The sequence below is a fragment of the Tiliqua scincoides genome, chromosome 11 (genome assembly GCF_035046505.1).
Source record: "Tiliqua scincoides isolate rTilSci1 chromosome 11, rTilSci1.hap2, whole genome shotgun sequence".
NCBI lineage: Eukaryota > Metazoa > Chordata > Lepidosauria > Squamata > Scincidae > Tiliqua > Tiliqua scincoides.
The window spans coordinates 6760515-6781491 of record NC_089831.1 but is presented as its reverse complement, the minus strand read 5'-3'; the positions used below and the strand labels follow the sequence as shown (position 1 = coordinate 6781491).

The window sequence follows — 20977 nt, the reverse complement described above, 5'->3', positions numbered from 1 at the left end:
AGATCAAGAGCAGGTCTTGCACTTGTGAACTCCCTTCCCTGCGGAGAGAAGTGAATGCCCGAATAAAGACAACCTTCAGTTTACCCTCCTAGGGGCAGGGGAGAGCTCACATCCAAATCAACATAGAGAAAATTAAGTCAGAACAAGTCTTATGCTACATTTCTTCTAAGAACATGCACCATGTGCAGACCCCTTTTTCTTGTGTGTGGCATTGCAACTGTGTTGTGGAGTCATCCCTAGACAGTCAGCGATGGTATTTCACATTATTGCCAAAATTCCAGGTTGTTGAACTCTGTGCTGCAAAGAGATAGTGCAACCATGCAGCCACACCGCTTACAAGGAACACAGGCCCTATGGCTTTCTTGGGTTCAGTACCTTGCATCTTCATAAGTGTACATACTGGATTAATGTGCTCTGGTTATTTTAAATGGAGAATGTGGAGGCTGTGAGACACAATGTCAAAACATGTAGGAATGAAGATATGCTCTCAGACTGTTGGATGATGTTATCATTCCAGACTCTTTTGTAAGCTTGACACCAGGGATGTGGAAGTCACACGTTTCTTTTCTCTCTATGTGGGGTGCCTCAGGCCTAGACTATGGTGTTTGAGCCTCTGTCACATCACTGTTGGCACTGTACCTGAAGAGTTGGCGGCCGTTCTCTCAATGGTGTGTCGTGTGAGATCCACAACCCTGTCCACCTGGAACATCTTGAGATCTTCCTCATCCAAGGCAATGTCTCCTAAAAAGGCAGCTGGAAAACAGGAGGACAGCATGTGAGAAAGTTTTTAGTTGCTCTGTCTAGACTTTGTTTAAATGTATTTTTTAAAATCATACCCTACATTTTCTCCCACTAGGGCAACAATTTTCAACCAGTGTGCCACGGCACATTGCTGTGCCGTGAATGGTCTACAGGTGTGCCATGGGAGTTTGGGGATGGTCGTTTATTAGCAGGTCCATTGGGGGATGTGAGCCCCCCACCCACCAGCAACGTGGTGTACCTTGTCAATTGTCAAAACACTGTTGGTGTGTCTTGACAATTTTAGTGCCTTGTCAGTGTGCCATAAGGTGAAAAAGATTGAAAATCACTGCACTCAAAGTGACTTAAGTGGGCTCCACTGGTGCTCGAGCACTGAATAGGATTGGGCCCTGTGACCCCTGGACACAAGAATTCCAAAATGATGCCTCACCAGTGCCTTAAGCAAGTGTATTAATAATACGTCGTTCCCATCACTAGAAATACTGCAATCAGATACGTCACCCATTAATTGAATTTGTCTTTTTTGCAGCTGCACCACATTTGTGGCTCAATCATGTTGTGATCAACCAAGATCTCTAGATCTCACTCCTTCTCTGATGTTTCCAGCTGAGAAGTCTCTGGCCAAGAACAACAGACCCATGTTGTTAGTCCCCAAATGCATAACCTTACATCTTATACTATTCTATTTCATTCCATTTCTATTACTCCAGTTCATGAGGTCATCTGCCTTGCACAATTCCCAGTTCTTTCATTGTATTGAAAATATTTTTGAAAGTTTTGTGTTATCCACACATTTCATCAACACACGCTTACTTTTGTCCTTAAGGCCGTTTGTGGAAATAGACATGGAATAAAATGAGTCCTGAGACCAGGCTTCAAAGAACTTCACCAGTTACTTCTCTCCAACTTGTACATTTGCCATTAGCAAAAAATGTTGTCATTTTCACCTTTAATTGGTTTGGAGTTTATCCTACAAGGGCCTGCATCCACTTTTAACTGCTTAAAAAGTAAATTTAATGTGGTGTAATAGGAAGCGCTTTTATCAAAATCCAACCAAACCACATCAGTGGCATTTTTTTCTATTATCTAGTCATGTTCATCCAGTTATCATCAGAAAAAGGCACACCAAAGTAGCCTGGCATGATGCATCTTCAAATATTCCACTCTGCTGTATACCCTGGTTATAAGCAATTCTTTTATATCTTGATTATTTCCTTTTTATGCCTTTACTCCTATGCTAATAACCATGGTTCTAGTAGTGGCTAGACCAGTACTTCCCAAACATTTTAGCACCAGGACTCACTTTTTAAAATGACGCCCTACAATGACCCACTAGACAAAAGAGAGAGAATTATTATTATTATTATTAATGATTAATAAATTATTAATAATAATTGGGGCCCTGTGCTCTCAAGATTGCTAGAAACCTTACGAATAGTGTGTGTGTGTGTGTGTGTGTGTGTGGACATTTGCTAGCCCCTCCCTAGAAATGGAGTTCAAGGACTGTTTCCCCAAACCTTTATAGTCATTCCCCAGGGCACCCAGAAGGCTGAAGAGGAGAGCAAGACGTACAGTTAGAGACTACTAGGTCAGACAAAAGGCTCAGACTGGGTTCACACATGATTTATGGCACAGTAAACACTAGAGAAAATTTAAAAAACGTGAGATTTTAATTTGGGGGTATGCAGATCACATCATACCATGGGTTAACATTCCAGCTAACACGTTTCTTATGCGAACCAGGCAAGGCTGCTTGCAAAGTTTGTTTTTTTTTAAATGTTTCAAAAACCTTTCGTGACCCACCAAAAATCAGCTCACAACCCACTGGTGGATTCTGACCCCCAGTTTGGGAAACACTGGGCAAGACTAATAGAAATGCCCCCTGTCTGGTATGTAAAGAGGGAGTGCTTTAGCTTCCATATTTGACTCCAGAACAGAATTTTACACATCCTGAATTTTAAAAGGTTCACAATAATCCAAATTAGTTCTTAAAATAAACGAACTTTGGAGAAAAGTCATGCCCTTGTATCGTGCAATCATACTGGAACTAGGAACATATATACAGTCCTGTGGAAAAATGATTTTCTATAAGCCAAGTTTTGCAAACAGAGTACTTTATGCCAACTATGTGAATCTGTTTTTATTTTGGTTACTTCTACCAGCCGTGGAGGAAGGAGAAGGAATCCTGCAGAGTGCAGAACCTTCAGCCTCAAACCCTGCTTATCCCCAGCCTCTGGTTTCTAAATTCCATCCTCAAGCGCCGTGATCATGGATCTAGGGAACGTTCACGGAACAGCTTGAGGTCTTTTGGGCATAGGGGTTTCATCTCAAAAGCTGTGATGGATTGGGTTTATCATCAGAAAATAAACCGCCACATTTGTTGGAGTGTAAGACTGGAGTAACCAATTCAGGAATTATAGTTGCTCTCTCTTTTTGGCAGCTCAGGCTTTTCAGATTCTCTGGATGGGGAAGGTAAAGAGCAGAACTTTCAGTTCCACAAAGCTGCACCTTGGAAAGAATGCAAGTTTTCATTGCTCCCATCTCAATCTCCACCCCCTGCTTCTTTTATATGAAAACACAATGCATGCAGGGAAAGCAGCTGCCATGATTGATGGCATCTGAGTACCTTCATCAGCTCACCAGTTCTGCTGGCAGCTGCAGTATTTGAACATCTGGTTCCCATAAAAGCTGCTGCATGTCTTCGAGACTTTTTTAAAAAAATTATTATTACACAAATTGTTTTAACCTCAAGCTTCTTTTGCAAGTTCCCTTTCTAGTACACATTCTCTCTCCCTCTCTCTCTCTCTCTCTCTGCTAGGCTAATCTGAGAACATACAGCCAAGGGATACTCAAATAACCTCCCATTCAACTGCCACACAAAGATCAAAACCATATGGTCAAGTTGAAAGGAAAGGATAATAAGCACAGAGTTTTTGCAGAGAACCTCAGTTCAGTTCTCTTCTCCTAGAGGAGGTTTGGGGATATGCTTCCTCATTCCAGAAGAATAATACCAGGGATCCCAGAATTTTGCAATTGCACAAGTACATGCATGCAAATGCATGCACACACACATGCGTGCACACTTCAAGGGGCAATCCAAGGGTTAGGAAACTGTTACAAGTCGCATCAAGTGAGAAAAAACACTTGGGGGGGCTTTTCAACCCAACTCTGCCAAGAAGCCCATTGCAAATGGAGCTGCTTCAACCCACTTCCAGTTAATTTTGTGAACCAGAAAACTTGCCTCCTACCCTTTCTCTTTCTTTGCATGGTCCCTTTAAACAAAACAGGAAGTGTGAGATGCGTATGCCCAGGGTGTTCCGCACTTCCCGTTTTTCTTAGGAGAAAAGTAGGGGGTAGGAGGCATGCTCACTGCCTTTGGTGCAGTGGGGCAGGGATACACAGAAGAGGCAGTGTCAGGCAAAAGATCACCTTCAGCAACTCCTGCACACTGCCACGTTCTGTAACTAGAAGCCCTGAGTCCTGTAATTAAAAAACACATTTCTGCTCAATACTTACTTTGCACATGTCTAAAAGGAATGTGACATTTTGCACATGTCTAAATGGAGTGTGATTTCATTTACTACCTGAACTATCTGTAGGCCAAAGTAGAAACAATGTTAATAGTTAATTGCAATGTTAATTGTTAATAGTAATTAACAATATTAATTGTCAAGTGACCCAGGGTTGTTTAAGAGTTTTTAAAGAAATGAAAAGAGTTGCTGTGGGGACCAGACTGGGTCTACAGCATGGAGGGAGGCGGGCTTTTGCCCTTGGAGTCCCAATCCAATCCATCCGTTCCCACAGCTATTTGCCCCAGGAATAGGGTTGCCAACCCTTTAGCAATCTGGAATCTCCACAAATCCGCATCAATCTTCAAGTGACTACTGAAAGCTATCCTGGAGATTTTAACAGTCTTCTTGGCTTAATGGCATTATGTCATGTTGGCAAGAAAAAAAAATCTTCAGGAATAGCTTCAGTCAGAGCTGGCAACCTTATCCAAGAGGGAATCTCTCACTGATTCCTTTGAAGCTTGGGAAGCTCCCATGGGGGCCTGATCTGGATCACAGTGAAGAAAAAAATCCCCCTAACATACCCTGGACCTGATCCAGACATTGTTTTCGACATTAAAAACAATATCCTTGTTATCACGTGTACGCGTAGTTTGACCCTATAAGACTGTACACAGCAACACAGAAACATGATGGATCAAGGAGCCTGCAGTGTTCATGGCCTTGAAAGGGTATTTATCTAAAACAAGGGTCTCCAAACTTTTCAGTACAAGGGCCGCATCGTATATTTGACACATTTTTGGGGTCCAAAAAGAAAATCAGTTTTATAAATGAATGAATGAAATTTAAATGAATGAATAAGTTTTACTTATGAAAAGGTTTTACTTGGATCTTTTTTGTAATCAGCAGGATGAGTCAGAACAAAAGAAATATGTGACTATTATGAATTAACAAGGCCACGTTTAATTGAGAAATGATATATGCTCTGTCAAAAAACAAAACAAGTTACTGTGGGCCGGATAAAATATTTTGGCGGGCCGGGTGTGGCCCCCAGGCCATAGTTTGGAGACCCCCTGATCTAAAAAGCAGATGATGGCTACAATCCTAGCCACACTTTCCTGGGGAGTAAGCCTGATTGACTATAATGTCTGTTACTTCTGAGTAGACATGCATAGGATTGGGCTCAATGTCTCCACATAACCATCTTGTGGACAGAGAGTAAGTATCCTTAGCTAATCAATTGATTCTTCATTTGATTTGCCATTTAAGAACAGTAGCAGCAGCCGCCAAAACTTTGCACAGAGCGAAAGCACAATGGAAAGAAGGGATAAGTGGCATAGCAGTCCTGGAATGTGACACATGAGAATGACTGGCTCGCAGAATGGAAACAACTATGGTGAGTGAATGTGTTTGTAGAAAGCAGGCAGTGCGAGGCCTCTCGGTACCCAAAATGCCTCCAAAATGCATCACTTGCATTCAAAGTAGCACAACTGCTGTGTGCGGCATTTTCCCGCCCCTGGTATGATCCAACTACTGAAGCAGGCAGCTGATGGCCCAGTGAGGCCATAGGGACTGCCCCGTGGCAAACGCTGCATTCGGCTCCTACGACTGGGGCAAACTTCATGCTTGCCATTTGCAAATAAGACATAAGGTGGCGCAACCTTATTGGCACTGCACCTGTGGCTGCATCTCAATAAGCATCAACTAGTCCGAATGCGTCCTTGGTGCCCACCTTAGTGTGAAACCTGAAAAGGGAATCCATAAAACCTTCTCTGCTTCTGAATTTCTCCTGTCCATTCTCCAGATGTGCTCATCTGACAGCAGTTTCAACTGCACATATGATGGACAGAACACGTATGACACGGGGTGACCAGATGTCCTCTTTTTTCAGGACATGTCCTCTTTTTTAGCTTCATGTCCTGGAAAAGAACTTAAATGTCCTCCTATTCCCTGTGAGCAGGCAGTGCAGAGCCTTCTTGCAATTAATAAATTATATTATTAATTAATTATTAACATTATTATTAATATGTAATATGGTTTTTAATTTAATAACAATTTTGAGCGCAATCCTAACCCCTTATGTCAGTGCTTTCCAGTGGGACGTGTGCTGCATCCTGCAGTTGGGTGTCACTCACCGAGGCCTCCTCAAAGTCAGGGAATGTTTGTTCCCTTACCTCAGAGCTGCAACACCCTTATGTCTGTGCTGGAAAGCACTGACATAAGGGGTTAGGATTGCGCCATAGCGTTTAAATTAACTGCATGAAATCAATATACATGAGTGTTTTGGGCTTTTATTTTGCCATGCCCTACATTTTTCTTGGATGTCCTACATTTTGGGGTGCCCTGTCCTCTTCAGCGGTTATGACATCTGGTCACCCTGGTATGACGGGGCAGCCAAACCACAGCTCACGAGCCGCATACAGTTCTTTGTGCAGCTCTCGGAAATACATATGTTGGCTGAGGTCCTTATTTCATCACAACTCATATAAAAGGTAGATGATAAATTTTTAAGCTTTATAATTATTTACCGGGTATAAACTGAGAGTCAGTTGGATTAAAACATATTTAATGTTCATGGTGGGTAAATACAGGCGGGGCTTCTTCATCTGCAGTGAGTGTCGCAAATGTGCCATAAAGCATGTTCATGGCCCTCGGTGCCAGTCCAGTACCAGTGCTAGATCAGTGCTGGCTGGCTGGCACTGGGCTAGCGCTGGTGGATCACCGATGCTCCGCTGCTTGATGGTTGCACAGACCGCCGGGTGGCAGAAAAGTAGGTGGCATAGAATCGGCATAGAATCGAAAAGCCGTGTTGTAGGGCTGCTTGCCTTACTTGGGAGAAAGGGACAAAAGTCCCCTTCCCCCGAGGAGTCAGTGGTGACTGCCCGGTTGTGCTCAGGATACCATAACAGCCCTGTACTCTGGGCAGTATAGGATTGGGCTGGAAGACAGCAAATCCAAGTTTCCTCTGTTGAAATCTTGCCTTTGTCAAGAAAACATTGGGAGGCAAGCCACTCTTCAGCATCGGTCTTCCTCATCTGCAATATGCGTGTACAGTTTGTATCCATGGGGGATCCATTCCCGTCCGTCCCCCCCCCCCGGCGGATAAACAAATCCGCTGATCTGGTCCATAGGACATCTGGAAGTGACTGGAGATGTTCTGAGGCCTGCAAAGGCTGCACACAAGAACACAGAGAACCCCTCTTGTCGTGTCCAGGAGCTCAGGTTCGGCCATGCACCGCAGGTTCGGAACTCACGGTGAGTTGAATCTGCAGGTACAGAATCTGCAGATAAAAAGGCTGGACCTGTACTTACCTTACAGGTAGTTGTAAGGATTGCACCAAGATAATATATGTAAAGCATCAAGATAATATATGATAATATATTACATTACTCCCGGGAGTACAATTACTCCCGGATTGGCCTTTTCAGCCACACTAGACGCTGTGCCAGAACCACCTTTCAGAGCGCGATACCAGAGTCTTTCAAGACTGAAGTTTGCCAATACTAATATATTACATATATGTGATATATGTAAAATACATGTCAGAAATGTTAATTATTATCCTTCCAACCTCAAGTAGTTAAATAAGGCATTCAACAGTATGCACTGGCCACCAATCTAGATACTTAGTATCACTGAGAGTGATCAACACATTCCTTCTCATTTGCAGTGGCCATTTGTGTTCAGTCAAATCCGTGCATAAAAAATCCATGTATAACAAGGTTGGACCTCTAGGACTGTCATACGGAAGAAAGGACAAATTTGTTCTCAGCTGCCTCTGAAAGTAGAACTAGATCCAATAGGTACAAGCTGCAAGGAAGGAGATTCCGACTGGGTATCAGGAAAAAATTCTTGACGCTTAGGGCAGTTGGGCAGTGGAACAGATTGCCAATGGAAGTGGTGGATTCGTCCTCACTGGAAATCTTCAAGCAGAGGCTCATCTCTGCTGGAGATGCTCTAGAAGGATTTTTTGCTACAGGCAGGGGGTTGGTCTAGATGACCTTTTAGGTCCCTTCCAACTCTGTTTCTATGATTCTATGAGATACTGGGAAGTTTGAGGCCTTTGTTCCTTCCTTGGTCAACAGAGCAGTTATCCTTGGCAGCTGCAGTTCAAGCCTTGCCCTGGGTTCCTTCCAGCCCCCAGCTCCAACAACTGAGTTCAGAAACCCTATTCCAGGCAGTCATAGCCACCCACGTACCCAAACGTAGTTCTGACATGGAGCTTCAGAACATCTGCATGCAGCGAATTAAGCGGGGCTGCTGCATGTGTGAACAGGCCCACGTTCAAGAGACTTCAAAGCACTAGTAAGAACCGTGGAGCAATAAGCCAAATTAAAGAGGAGAGCTTGGAAGGACTCACTGTTCCCGTCAGGAGTAATATGGGAATGGCAATTGCAAAGTCATGCTTATGCGGAGAAAGAAGGGGAAGATTCACCGAAGGGTGATTCAGCTGAACTATGCCCTTCTCAGTTATCTGAAACAGAAGGGAACGATGAAAGTGGAAGGGAAGGCAGACCTTAAAAGGATGAATACACAACAAAAGTCCACAAATCCTGAGCAATGCAAACTGCAAGGGTTAATCATGCAATTAATCAATGGTTTATTTGGGCATCAGGCACCGAATCTGCTTTACAGTTAGCAAGCAAAAAACAAAGAACATAAACAAGTTTTTAAAAAAAGATAGGCGACTCACACAGGTTGCCATATAACTTTTGGCAGTAGGGGGCGACAATAGAGGGAGGACAGAAAAAGCAGAAGGAAGGGTTAAAGAAGTGCAAGTAAATATAGATCAGTGGACTAGTAAGGATCAGGAAGGAGTTAATTATTTATTTTTCACATTTTTATACTGCCCTTCCTACAAGGAGCTCGGAGGTGTACGTGGTTCCTTCCCTCCTTTTGTCCTCACAACAACCTTGTGAGGTAGGTGAAAGTGACTGGCACAAGGTCACCCAGGAAGCTTTGCGGCTGAGCAGGGATTTGAACCTGGATCTTCCAAGCCTAAGTCCAACCACCACACCATCTGGCCTCTCATCTCTGGCTTTGGTTAAGCAAAACGCTTCATGAGAAAGGTGAGTTTTGAGCAGGGATTTGGAGAGAGACAGAGAGGGAGCTGGCATCACACCACCAGTGGCAGAGAGAATTCCAAGTGTTTGGGGCAGTAAATGAAAAACCATTTAGCAGAGCAAATACTCAAAAAGGAACCTTGTGGCACTGGAAGACTAACAGATTTATAGGGGCATAAGCTTTCATGAACTTAATCAGGTGTACAAAGTGTTATCTTAGCTGACAGACACACACATGAGAACACCAGAACCAGGGGACATCCACTAAAATTGAGTGTTGGGAGGGTTAGGACAGACAAAAGAAAGTATTTCTTTACTCAGCGTGTGGTCGGTCTGTGGAACTCCTTCCGCAGGATGTGGTGACAGCATCTGGCCTGGGTGCCTTTAAAAGGGGATTGGACAAGTTTCTGGAGGAAAAATCCATTACGGGTTACAAGCCATGATGTGTATGTGCAACCTCCTGATGTTAGAAATGGGCTATGTCAGAAGGCCAGATGCAAGGGAGGGCACCAGGATGAGCTCTCTTGTTATGTGGTGTGCTCCCTAGGGCATTTGGTGGGCCACTGTGAGATACAGGAAGCTGGGCTAGATGGGCCTATGGCCTGATGTTCTTATGCTTTTATGAGTACAGGAAGGGAAAATGTGATAAAAACAGAGGCCAAAAGGCTATGAAATGGAAGACTTACAGCAGGGGTGGCCAACCTTTCTACTTTAGGGCTTCTGGACCTTTAATGATTGTGAAGATGAGGGAATTTCAGCAGGTGCAGCTTGTTATCTGTGAGGTGACAAGTTGCACCTACTGAAATTTCATCCTCTATACAACTGTTTAAGGTCCAGGTGCCCTCGAGCTGAAGGGTTGGCCACCCCTGACACATAGCTTGCACCATCACTGTGATTGTGAATGGTCACTGTGCTTATGCTATATGCACACATTACAGACTGAGAGCACAATCCTATGCATGACTACTCAGAAGTACATGTCATTATAGTCAATAAGGCTTACTCCCAGGAAAGTGTGGATAGGATTGTAGCCTGAACCTGCCACAAAATGCTTTTTTAGCATTTGCCGAAATAGACCTCACATGGCTATAACTCTGGCGCTCAACTCTGCGGATGTGGGTAGTACGGTGAGAACATGGGGTTGGTGCTGGATAAATAATTTACTGCCCCAGAATAAATCTACCTTTGAAGAGAATTCCTGTTACATACCTAGAACTGGTACAGAATTTGTTTCCCCCCGAACGGCCAGCCTTCTTACAGCGTTGACCTCCTGGGTCTGAAGTCAACGCTGAAAATGTGTAAACCGTCTCCTCAAAAGGCTGATGAACTTCTGCAGTCCAGTGTGACCACGCTGTCCTGTGAAGCCATAACTCTTCTTCTTTGTTCACTATTCTGCAAAAACTCTACAAACTCTATTCGAGTGGTTCTCAAACTTTTCAGCACTGGGACCCACTTTTTAGAATGACAATCTATCAGGACCCACCAGAAGTGATGTCATTAACCTGGAAGTGATGTCATGACTGGAAGTAACATCATCAAGCAGGAAAATGTTTAACACCCCATATAACAAAATCAAATCAATCAATTAATTAACAGCACAATCCTAGCTTGCCCTGGAACAGGCAGGCCAGGAGGCCTGCGCTATCTCCAGCACAAGATTGGGGCCAGAATTGGCTCAGCCGTAGGCAAGGGGAAACTCTTCCCCTTACCCCCGGGTAAGCCACCACAGCCCCAGTGCGTCTCCTCAGACCTACGCCACCTCAAGCGGTGGCACAAGTCTGAGGAGAACACAACAACTTGGAGCCACTCCAAGTGCTGCTTGGGGAAAGGGGTTTGTATCTGGCATAACTAGTGGGCCCCAGCCCCGTGTCCTGCTCCCTGCCCACCTGCCCACCCCCTGGAATGGTTCCCCCACCTCATAATGCCTCCTTTCTGCCTTCTCCCCAGACTCCTGCATCAGCTGAGCTCAGCTCACGCAGCCTTCCTGCCGCAAGCCGCCACGGAGGCTGGATGCGTGGTCCAAGGCACCTCTGTGCGCTGGCGTAGCTTGCTCCCAAAGAGGTGCAAACATGCTTTGCGATGCTCCTAGGCTGGCGCAAGGGACTTAAGCCACTCTCACCCAAGGTTAGGATTACGCCCTAAGTAAATTAAAAGTTTACAATAAGTATAAATTTTAAAATGTATTTAAAATAAAGAATAACCCTCTTAACCCTTCCAAGCAGTTGCTGATCTGGTTTTTTTAAAAAAAAAAATCCCCAAACATTCCAAAGGTTGTAATCCTATCCACACTTATGGGGGAGTGAGCCCCATTGACTATCATTGCTGAAAGCATATACATAGTGGCCTGTTAAAAGTATAGATCTGTAACATATTCCCAAATGCGGTCACATACTAGGGTAGCATCAAGTCCAAGTTTTTAAAATAAAATACAGATTGAAATGAATTTTGATCCACCTGAAATGGGCTCATGACCCACCTACTGTGTCCCGACCCACAGTTTGGGAAACACTGCTCAGTTCAAAATTAAACTGGTTCAGGCAAAGTAAGCAAAATGTGAAATAAACGCACGACCTTGGTCTACAACATTTATCTGTGACACAAAACTGACAGTTTTCTGGGTGGAGGACGAGGGTGCAAGACTATGAATCAGTGGACCTCTGATGTGCCAGCACAGTGGCCAGTGAATCCCATTGCTTTCATGCAGAACCACTGGCAATGAGCGTGGGGGAGAGGGGAATGTAAACTCACGAAAATTGAGGATCACTGTTGCTTCTGTAGCCAAGAGGCATAAATAAGGAGAATGTGTAGAAAAGCGCACTAGGTGGGGGAAGGGAGAGCCAAGGCTGAATTTATAATGTGTGCGAAAAACCTGAATGACTAAACTGGGAATAGCCCAGAGCAAGAGCCAGAATCTGAGTAAGCTCAAGTGTGCCTTGACTGGAGGAGAATTTCCACCACAACAGACAGACCTGGCCTTTGGGCTTCTTCGAAATACTGTAGCCCTGGGGGACAGTGCTTTTATGTGATTTTTGACTGTATGGGTTGGTTTTTAGGAGAGATGAGTTAACTGCTGTATAGATGGATAAGGCAACATTGAGATCCAGTTCATCTTTTATTGTACTGATCTCTTTTCAAATTACTCAATAGTCACCAACAGGGAATCAACCGGGACCCAAACTGCATGACGTTTGGGGAGGTTCAAAGGGATTCTGTCGTTCTTCTCTGCCGTGATAGGAAGAGATGAAGTGGGAAAGAATTGCCAGCACTGCCTCCCCTCATTTAACAAAGTTTGCCACCCACTATATTGAATTTTCCCCACAATAATAAATACCACCTTCTATGGATATCTAGTGCTTTTGCCTAAGTGCCCAAAAGGGTTGAACATATATGATCTCAGAAATCCTGTCAAGGGCTCTTTAAGGCAGGCTAATATCATCATCCCTGTGTGACAGATGGGGGCTGAGGCCGTCAGATAATGGCTCACCGAGGTGGTGGGACAAGATTGGAACTGGAGCCCCTCTAGCCCATGCTCTTGTGCGCTGCACCAGCGAGGGCTGTAGCTTGGCGCTAGGGCTGTTGCACGCATGCAGACTGTCCCCCGTTCAGTCCTAGGCGTCTTCAGTTGGGCCTGAGAAAGTCACTCCCCATTCTACCCCCGCTCCCTCTGCTTGAAGTGATTTTCAACCCTTTTCACCTCATGACACACTGGCGAGGCTCTAAAATTGCCAAGGCACACCGTCCGTTTTTGGACCATCGACAAGGCACACCATGCTTCCAGTGGGTGGCTAACATCCCCCCAATGGCCCTGTTAATAAATAACTCTTCCCCCAAACTCCTGTGGCATCATTTGCTGCACTAGAGAGCTGCTACCAGCAAATATAGACTGATATTAAGCTAAATGGATTCTGACTCAGCGTAAGGCAGCTCCGTATGTTCATCAGTATGATCAATGCCCTGGTTCTGCCCCCCCCTTCCATTTTCTGGTCTCTTTTTCTGTATTTTGAAACACTTCTAACTCCCCAGAAGCTCCTGTGCAAGCTCAGCAGTTTAAAAAGTGCTGGAACAGCCTTCAGTAGCCTTTTGTCCTTTGTTTAAAACTCCATGATCCCCTAGCTAGGTGGATTTGTGGATTTAGAGTCTTTCTCCATTTGGAATACCGAGATTGGCCTGTGTTTAGCAACTGAGCAGCCAAATGTATATATCTAGGTAAAGGGGTGGGGTGGAGAGGTCACGTGGGTTCAGGTAACGCAGTGCTTCCCAAACTTTTCAGCACCAAGACCCCCTTTTTTTAAATGATACACTATCGGGACTCATCTAAGTTTACCAGACTTTTTAAAAAAGGAGAGCTAGAAAGAAATATTTTATTTATTTATAAGTCATCATAACCAGACCCTCAAACATTTATCTACCCATAATAACACATGCTTGCAAACTGCAGGAGCTGGGCTCTTTGCAAGGTAATTAGCTGCTACAGTATCTGATTTTTTAATAGGCTCAGGACTTGAGGCAATTAGTTCTTTCCAACTTTCCATCGCCCTTTGGAGACCCACCCAAAATCAGGCCGCAACCCACCAGGGGGTCTCCACCCACAGTTTGGGAACAACTGAGGTAACTTGATGACATCATCAAACTTGATGACATCATCAAGCACAAAGACATTTTCCTGCCAGTCTGCTGCGAGAACCTAATGCTGGAATACAGAAGACACCCACTTACATCTCTACCCAGCCTCCAAGCCAGTGGTTTCCCAAACTCTTATAGGGGAGCTGGGAATCCTGTGAGTCTTTGCGGGGGTGAGGGGGCACAGTCACCATCGCGATTGCGGTGGCTGCTCAGCCAAGGGGCTTCTTTACATACCTGTGGGGTAGTGTTGGCCTTTAGCGGGGGGGGGGGCTTGGAGCCCCCTCTGAGGGCCTCCCCGCTGCTCCAAACATCTCTTAACTCCAGTCACAACCCATTTCCAGGTTGCAATAGCAAAACTGGAAGTGGGTCACAACTGGAGAAAAGGGCTGTTTGAAGCAGCGGGGGTGTTGCGAACCCCCGCACCCTGCTAAAGGACAACACTACCCCCAGGTATGTAAAGAAGCCCCCTAGTTGCTTCAGCACCAGCACTGCCATTGCTGCAGGGTCACTTCCCTTAAGGAGGAATCCCCCACTTCCGGTTTCCCTGGTCCCTCACCAAAGGCTACTGAAAAAACTCCACAGTCAGGGAATTAGAGGACAGGTCCTCTCATGGATTGAGAACTGGTTGGAGGCCAGGAAGCAGAGAGTGGGTGTCAATGGGCAATTTTCACAATGGAGAGAGGTGAAAAGCGGTGTGCCCCAAGGATCTGTCCTGGGACCGGTGCTTTTCAACCTCTTCATAAATGACCTGGAGACAGGGGTGAGCAGTGAGGTTGCAAAGTTTGCAGACGACACCAAACCTTTCCAAGTGGTGAAGACCAGAAGTGATTGTGAGGAGCTCCAGAAGGATCTCTCCAGACTGGCAGAATGGGCAGCAAAATGGCAGATGCGCTTCAATGTCAGTAAGTATAAAGTCATGCACATTGGGGCAAAAAATCAAAACTTTAGATATAGGCTGATGGGTTCTGAGCTGTCTGTGACAGATCAGGAAAGAGATCTTGGGGTGGTGGTGGACAGGTCGATGAAAGTGTCGACCAAATGTGAGGCGGCAGTGAAGAAGGCCAATTCTATGCTTGGGATCGTTAGGAAGGGTATTGAGAACAAAACGGCTAGTATTATAATGCCGTTGTACAAATCTATGGTAAGGCCACACCTGGAGTATTGTGTCCAGTTCTGGTCGCCGCATCTCAAAAAAGACATAGTGGAAATGGAAAAGGTGCAAAAGAGAGCGACTAAGTTGATTACGGGGCTGGGGCACCTTCCTTATGAGGAAAGGCTACGGCGTTTGGGCCTCTTCAGCCTAGAAAAGAGATGCCTGAGGGGGGACATGATTGAGACATACAAAATTATGCAGGGGATGGACAGAGTGGATAGGGAGATGCTCTTTACACTCTTACATAACACCAGAACCAGGGGACATCCACTAAAATTGAGTGTTGGGAGAGTTAGAATAGACAAAAGAAAATATTTCTTTACTCAGCGTGTGGTTGGTCTGTGGAACTCCTTGCCACAGGATGTGGTGATGGCGACTGACCTGGACGCCTTTAAAAGGGGATTGGACAAGTTTCTGGAGGAAAAATCCATTACGGGTTACAAGCCATGATGTGTATGCGCAACCTCCTGATTTTAGAAATGGGTTATGTCAGAATGCCAGATGCAAGGGAGGGCACCAGGATGAGGTCTCTTGTTATCTGGTGTGCTCCCTGGGGCATTTGGTGGGCCGCTGTGAGATACAGGAAGCTGGACTAGATGGGCCTATGGCCTGATCCAGTGGGGCTGTTCTTATGTTCTTACATAGGCTAATCTGACATTTAAATGATGCAACATCATGGAACATGGAAGGAGGAAGCATCGCATTATCGCCTGGTATCTCCCAGGCCTGAGTTCCTCCCAGGTGCATCCCTTTTCACATGAGGGATGCTAGCCCAGTAGAATGAGTAACATATATTGTGAGTGGTCTCTCTTTACTTTATAGTTATTCATGATACAATTGGATTTGGCAGCAGTGACCTTTCAGAGAAGCACAGCCAGGCAGTTCACAAGTTACTGCAAGGACCACACTCCTTTGGTTTACTAAATGTTTATTTAATGACCATGCAAACAGGAGTTGAATTACTTGGTGATGATCTCTTGACCCTGACCTGACAGGTTTATCATTAGCTTTCAGGAGAGGGCATAATCTATTTTGCAGACACTGTTGTAGCAAAACCTGCGGAGTCTCACCGATAGGAACACTGTGAAGAGCAGGGAGGAATGCAATTTGCAAAGTACACACACACACACACAGGGCTTCACAATATGCTGTTCCACCACCGCCACCCCACACACATACCCCTCCATCATAATGATGGACAGTTTTGTTAGTAAAAGTGTGTGTGTGCTTGTGTATTTAAAAAAATGAAAAATGTTAACTTGGTTACATTTTGGAGACAGAGGACTATGACAATATATAGGTAGGTTTAGGAAAGTTGATGAAGACAAGCAGGAGCTTGTTCAAGGGTTGTTTTTCCAAAAAGGGTTGGCAAGATTCAAAGTAAGGTGGTTTTTAATTAAACCAGTGATTTTCAACCAGTGTGCCGTGGCACATTTGTTTTCCGTGAATGGTCTGCAGGTGTGCCGCAGAGTTTTGGGCCAGGTAATTTATTAGTAGGGCCATTGGGGGATGTGCGCCCTCCCCAATGGCCTCACATCCCCCAATGGCCCTACTAATAAATGGTGTGCCTTGTCAGTTGTCAAAAAACTGATGTTGTGCTTTGGCAATTTTAGTGCCTTGTCAGTATACCATGAAATGAAAAAAGATTGAAAATCGCTGATTTAAACAATATATCCAAGATTAAATTGTGCAGAAAAAAGAAGGCCACACTACTGCAATAATATTTGTTATGGCTTATTTATTTATAGCTCATAACCACTATACCAATATCATCAATACAAGTTAGAGACGCACCCACCTGTTAAAAAAAAATCAGCACAAGGAAAAATACCCATTTAAACCACATATAACAAATTATCTTAATCTAAGAGCACTGCAGACCAAGCAATTAGATAACCCTCCATTTCTAGCATAGTGTAAGTGGATGAACAAGACTTCAGACAAGTTCATGCTCCCGGAGACAAGCTGTGACTTTAACCTTAACTGCTGTCTCAAGTTTACAATCACGCTAGCTTATCTGCACTAACTGGAATTAGCTAATCTGAGTCAAGAACAAGCTCCTTAGCTGCTAATGCTTTATCCTTTTTTACTCCTGGTAAAGCCACGAGAAAAGAGCAGCCAAAAACAAAACCAGTGTGTCAGGGAACCGTGTCCTGGGTCAGGTTCAAGATAGCACAGGCAGCCAACGGTCAGAGCCAAAGATGTGCCCTGGGGCTTTAAAATTACCAATGCATCAGTCCAGAATCCTTAAATCATCTTTTTCCACCCTCAGTGTGATACATTCTGTATTTGCCGTTGCGTTCCAAATTCAGCACCCCATTGTGCAAAGCTACACCTGTTGGTTTTTCAGTTTGTCACCCAGCTGCTAAATGTGCAAGAGCCTCTGTCAGGCAGAAAGGTGTGAACATCACATTCTGAATCCCATCAACCCATTTCCTGACAGACAAAAGGCGCAACATATTTGTGTCTCCAATCCTCTATGCTCTAAGCCAGGAGTGTCAAAGATAAGGCCGACAGGCCGAATGCAGCCCCCAGGAGCAATTTATCCACCTCCCCATTATAATTGGGATCCCCCAGCTTGATAATTGGGCTCTCTCATATCTTGAAAATATTAACAAGATTTGCATATTTTCGGTAATTTGCAGCTAATGAGTTTCTATGTGAGAACCAAGCGCTTATATCTCTCCATCATCTGCTTAACGATGTCACTTTCTGCTTAATGATGTCACTTCCGGCCCTCAGTGGGCACCATGAATGTTAACTTCGGCCCTCTGTATGAAACGAGTTTGACATCCCTGCCCTAAGAGCTGGCAGGTTTATCATTTGTGAACTTGTCGGAACGCTACAAAATCTATGCTGAATATCTATGCCTCAACTCCTGCAAAGGCTGCTGAATCCACCAAAAGCAAGCCCACGTAGAAAGATCTTGAATCACTTCCAAAACGGAGGCTTTGGCAAGTCTCTAAGGACAAAGAGTTGTAGGCAAGGATTGAAAATGCTTGTCTAAACTTTGTGAACAGATGGGGCTACTAGGAAGGGGGTTCTTTGTTCATCCTAGAGATCACAAAATGATATATCAATGGGCCAAGCAGGGAGAACAAGAAGAAAGCCTGTGATCACTCAGATGACAAAGGGTCACTGTGAGACCCACCCCGTTCCCAAAGAACAATCCACTGACAAGGAGAAAACCAATCCGGCCCCACACATTGCCCAGAGAAGGAGCAACTACAGGGCAGCCTGCTCCTTTGCTACAACTGGGGATTGCCTTGGGAATGCAGAAGTAAGCAAATTCTGGTTGCAGCCACTGGCTGAAGGTGTAAGGGCTGCTGGCTTTGGATGGGGGAGGGGGGGGAAGAGGTTGTATGATGTGTTGTAAGCCAGTTTGGGGGTTATTCCGATTAAAAGGCACAGTATAATTCTAAAATAAATATATAGAGGAGATGGAGTTTTAGGTATATTCAGCAGCGTAGCTAGAGGGGGTGCAAGGCACTAAGTTTTGCAGGGAACCTCCCGCAGCGTGCAAGTGCCCCTTTCCCTCCCCTTCAGGGCATACCCCTTCATTTTGCTCCCCCCATCTGGAATGGCTCCGAAGGGGTGGGGGCTGCTTGCATGCCACAGGGAGGCTCCCTACAAAACTTAGTGCCTTGCACCCCCCTCTAGCTACACTGCTGGGTATATTAGGAATAAGCATGACTAGCCAACTAGCAAACCAGCCCAATCCTTAAGGCCAAATCTTATGGTTCAGAACACCATCATTATGTTAGCAGAGGTGTGAAAAAAAAAACACACAGCTAGCTGAGTTACACAAAGCACTCTGTATACATATATGTACTGTAAAATAAGAGCAAGAGAATCAACTGGTCCTGGCTGCTTAGGCAGGACGACGTAACCAACAAGGCAAGAAAAGAAGTCTAATCAAAGCACGTGAAAGCAGGGAGCAATCTACAAGCATTTAAAACTAGGAAAGGATAGGCAACATTCCAATGTTGGCATCCTTTAGCCTTTAGCTGCACAAGTCCAGCCTCCTGGAAATACAGGTAAAAAGCAGGTTACTGCCCACTTCCTGGGACTTGTGTGGGAGATCATTCCAGCAGATTGTGCTCCGTGGGTCAGATTCTGTTCGTCTCCTACTCTCTTGCCTTTAAGGGGACCCAAATCCTCCAGGCCCAAAGTGACTGCCTCCCTTTATGCCTACTGGGAAGGGCCAACTCTGATCTTGGAGGTTGAAAGAAGAAGTTAGTGCTCAAGGCCAGCTCAAGACCTTCTGGCACCTGAAGCAGTGTGCCACATGCTTCTTGATGTTAGGCCAACCTCTGCTCCTCTCTAAATTGAAAAATTCCCTCTGAATTTCCTAATCCAGAGAGTGAGAGGATGAGGATGAGGAGCAGTGGGCGTGAGTGAACATGGGCTGAGGTGGGTGCCTCTACCAATTTGGTCCCCGAGGCAACAGCTTCAGTTGGCCTCATGGATGAACTTGGCCCTGTCAATCCTGATGCCAGAGCACAAATAGGGTCTTCAGCAACACACCTGTGCCAAGAGGAGTTATGGCCCAGTCCTATTGGGCCCTGCTGACACACTCTGCAAACAATGTGTATATTGTGTATATGAAACACATTTTGCTGCAACTGCTGCAAAGCACCCATAAAGTGCACTCCAGAAGTGTGCTATCAAGCGCACTGTTTGAGTGCCAATGTTCCCATTGGCCTTCCCACATGCTTCAGGGAATTGCCAGCCACCTGCTGGTTCAGGTAAGCTGACAGATGGGATGGAGGAGGGAGGGGACCTAATGGCAGGCAGGGAGGCTGTGGGAAGAGGTGTATGTGGCAGCTATGGTGTTCTATCCCCTCCATGGGCAGCCTCCCTGACCCCTTTCTGTCCTTGGACCTGTGCCAGCAAAATTGCTGGCACAGATCTGAGGAGACCCAATGTGGAGCGGGTGGGCCCCTTTCCCCTTCAAGGCCTCTTGATCAGCCCCTCCCCACTGGATATAGCACAACTTTTTTTGCACGACTGCACCAGGATGGACTGTTGGTGCATTTTCTGCTGGCTGAAACAGCAGAAAGCTTTCGTAAGTAAATGATAGCAGTTACTATTATTCCTTCAGTATCTCTGGGCTTTACTCTTTTCTTTGGTCTTTTTTTAGGTCTAGAGGTTGCGGTGTCAGATCTTAAGTGCACAGAAAAGAGGATTAATGATCAAGAGGGTGCAATTATTTCCTAATCTTTTCTCACCTGCAAAGAGCAAACAGGAAGTGGCAGAGATCATTACACTAACCAGAACAACACCATTGTATTAACCAGAATAATCGGTGACAGCAATATGGCAGCAATTAAAATGAATGCCTTGAAAGCCTTGAGAGGGAACCCCTGCCGCAATTCTGTAACTCTCCCTGTCCGTGTAAATGCATGCACGGATCCAGGCTCAGTTGTGGGATTCAAAGAAGCCTTTGAGTGTAAACATTTCCACCATCTTATTTCATAAGAGCTATGCAACCCTAAGACCACACATACCTTCATGCTGTAATAACTTAATGACCATCCTACTAGATTCCATACTCACCATCACTAATACAGACCAGAATTCCTACTCCTTTTAATCCACAAACCTGCATTGAAAGAGTGAACAAATAGCCACCCTTTTGCCCGTTTAGATACCCTGAATACCACAGTGGGTTGAATTATTAAATTATTACTATTAATAGTACAGTTTATACAACAAAATGCTTCATATCCATTATATTCTGTTGGAATCTTTCAATCAACCCTAAAAGGCACGTTGGTGAGTATTATTATCTCCCTGTTGCAGGTTGGAAGGATGAGGCCGAGAAAGATTGGCATGTCTAAGACGTGTGGCATGACTATGCACTCAG

The 20977-nt window shown here is 45.1% G+C and overlaps 1 protein-coding gene across 2 annotated transcripts in view; it reads right to left on the bottom strand.

Annotated features, from left to right (window-relative positions):
* BMP1 (bone morphogenetic protein 1) overlaps positions 1–20977 on the bottom strand; it is a 162450-nt gene that overhangs the window by 83594 nt on the left and 57879 nt on the right. For both annotated transcript variants that reach the window (XM_066639788.1, XM_066639787.1), the window contains exon 2: positions 640–753. In XM_066639788.1, the coding sequence (XP_066495885.1) occupies positions 640–753 (114 nt within the window). The remainder of the gene's footprint in view (positions 1–639; positions 754–20977) is intronic.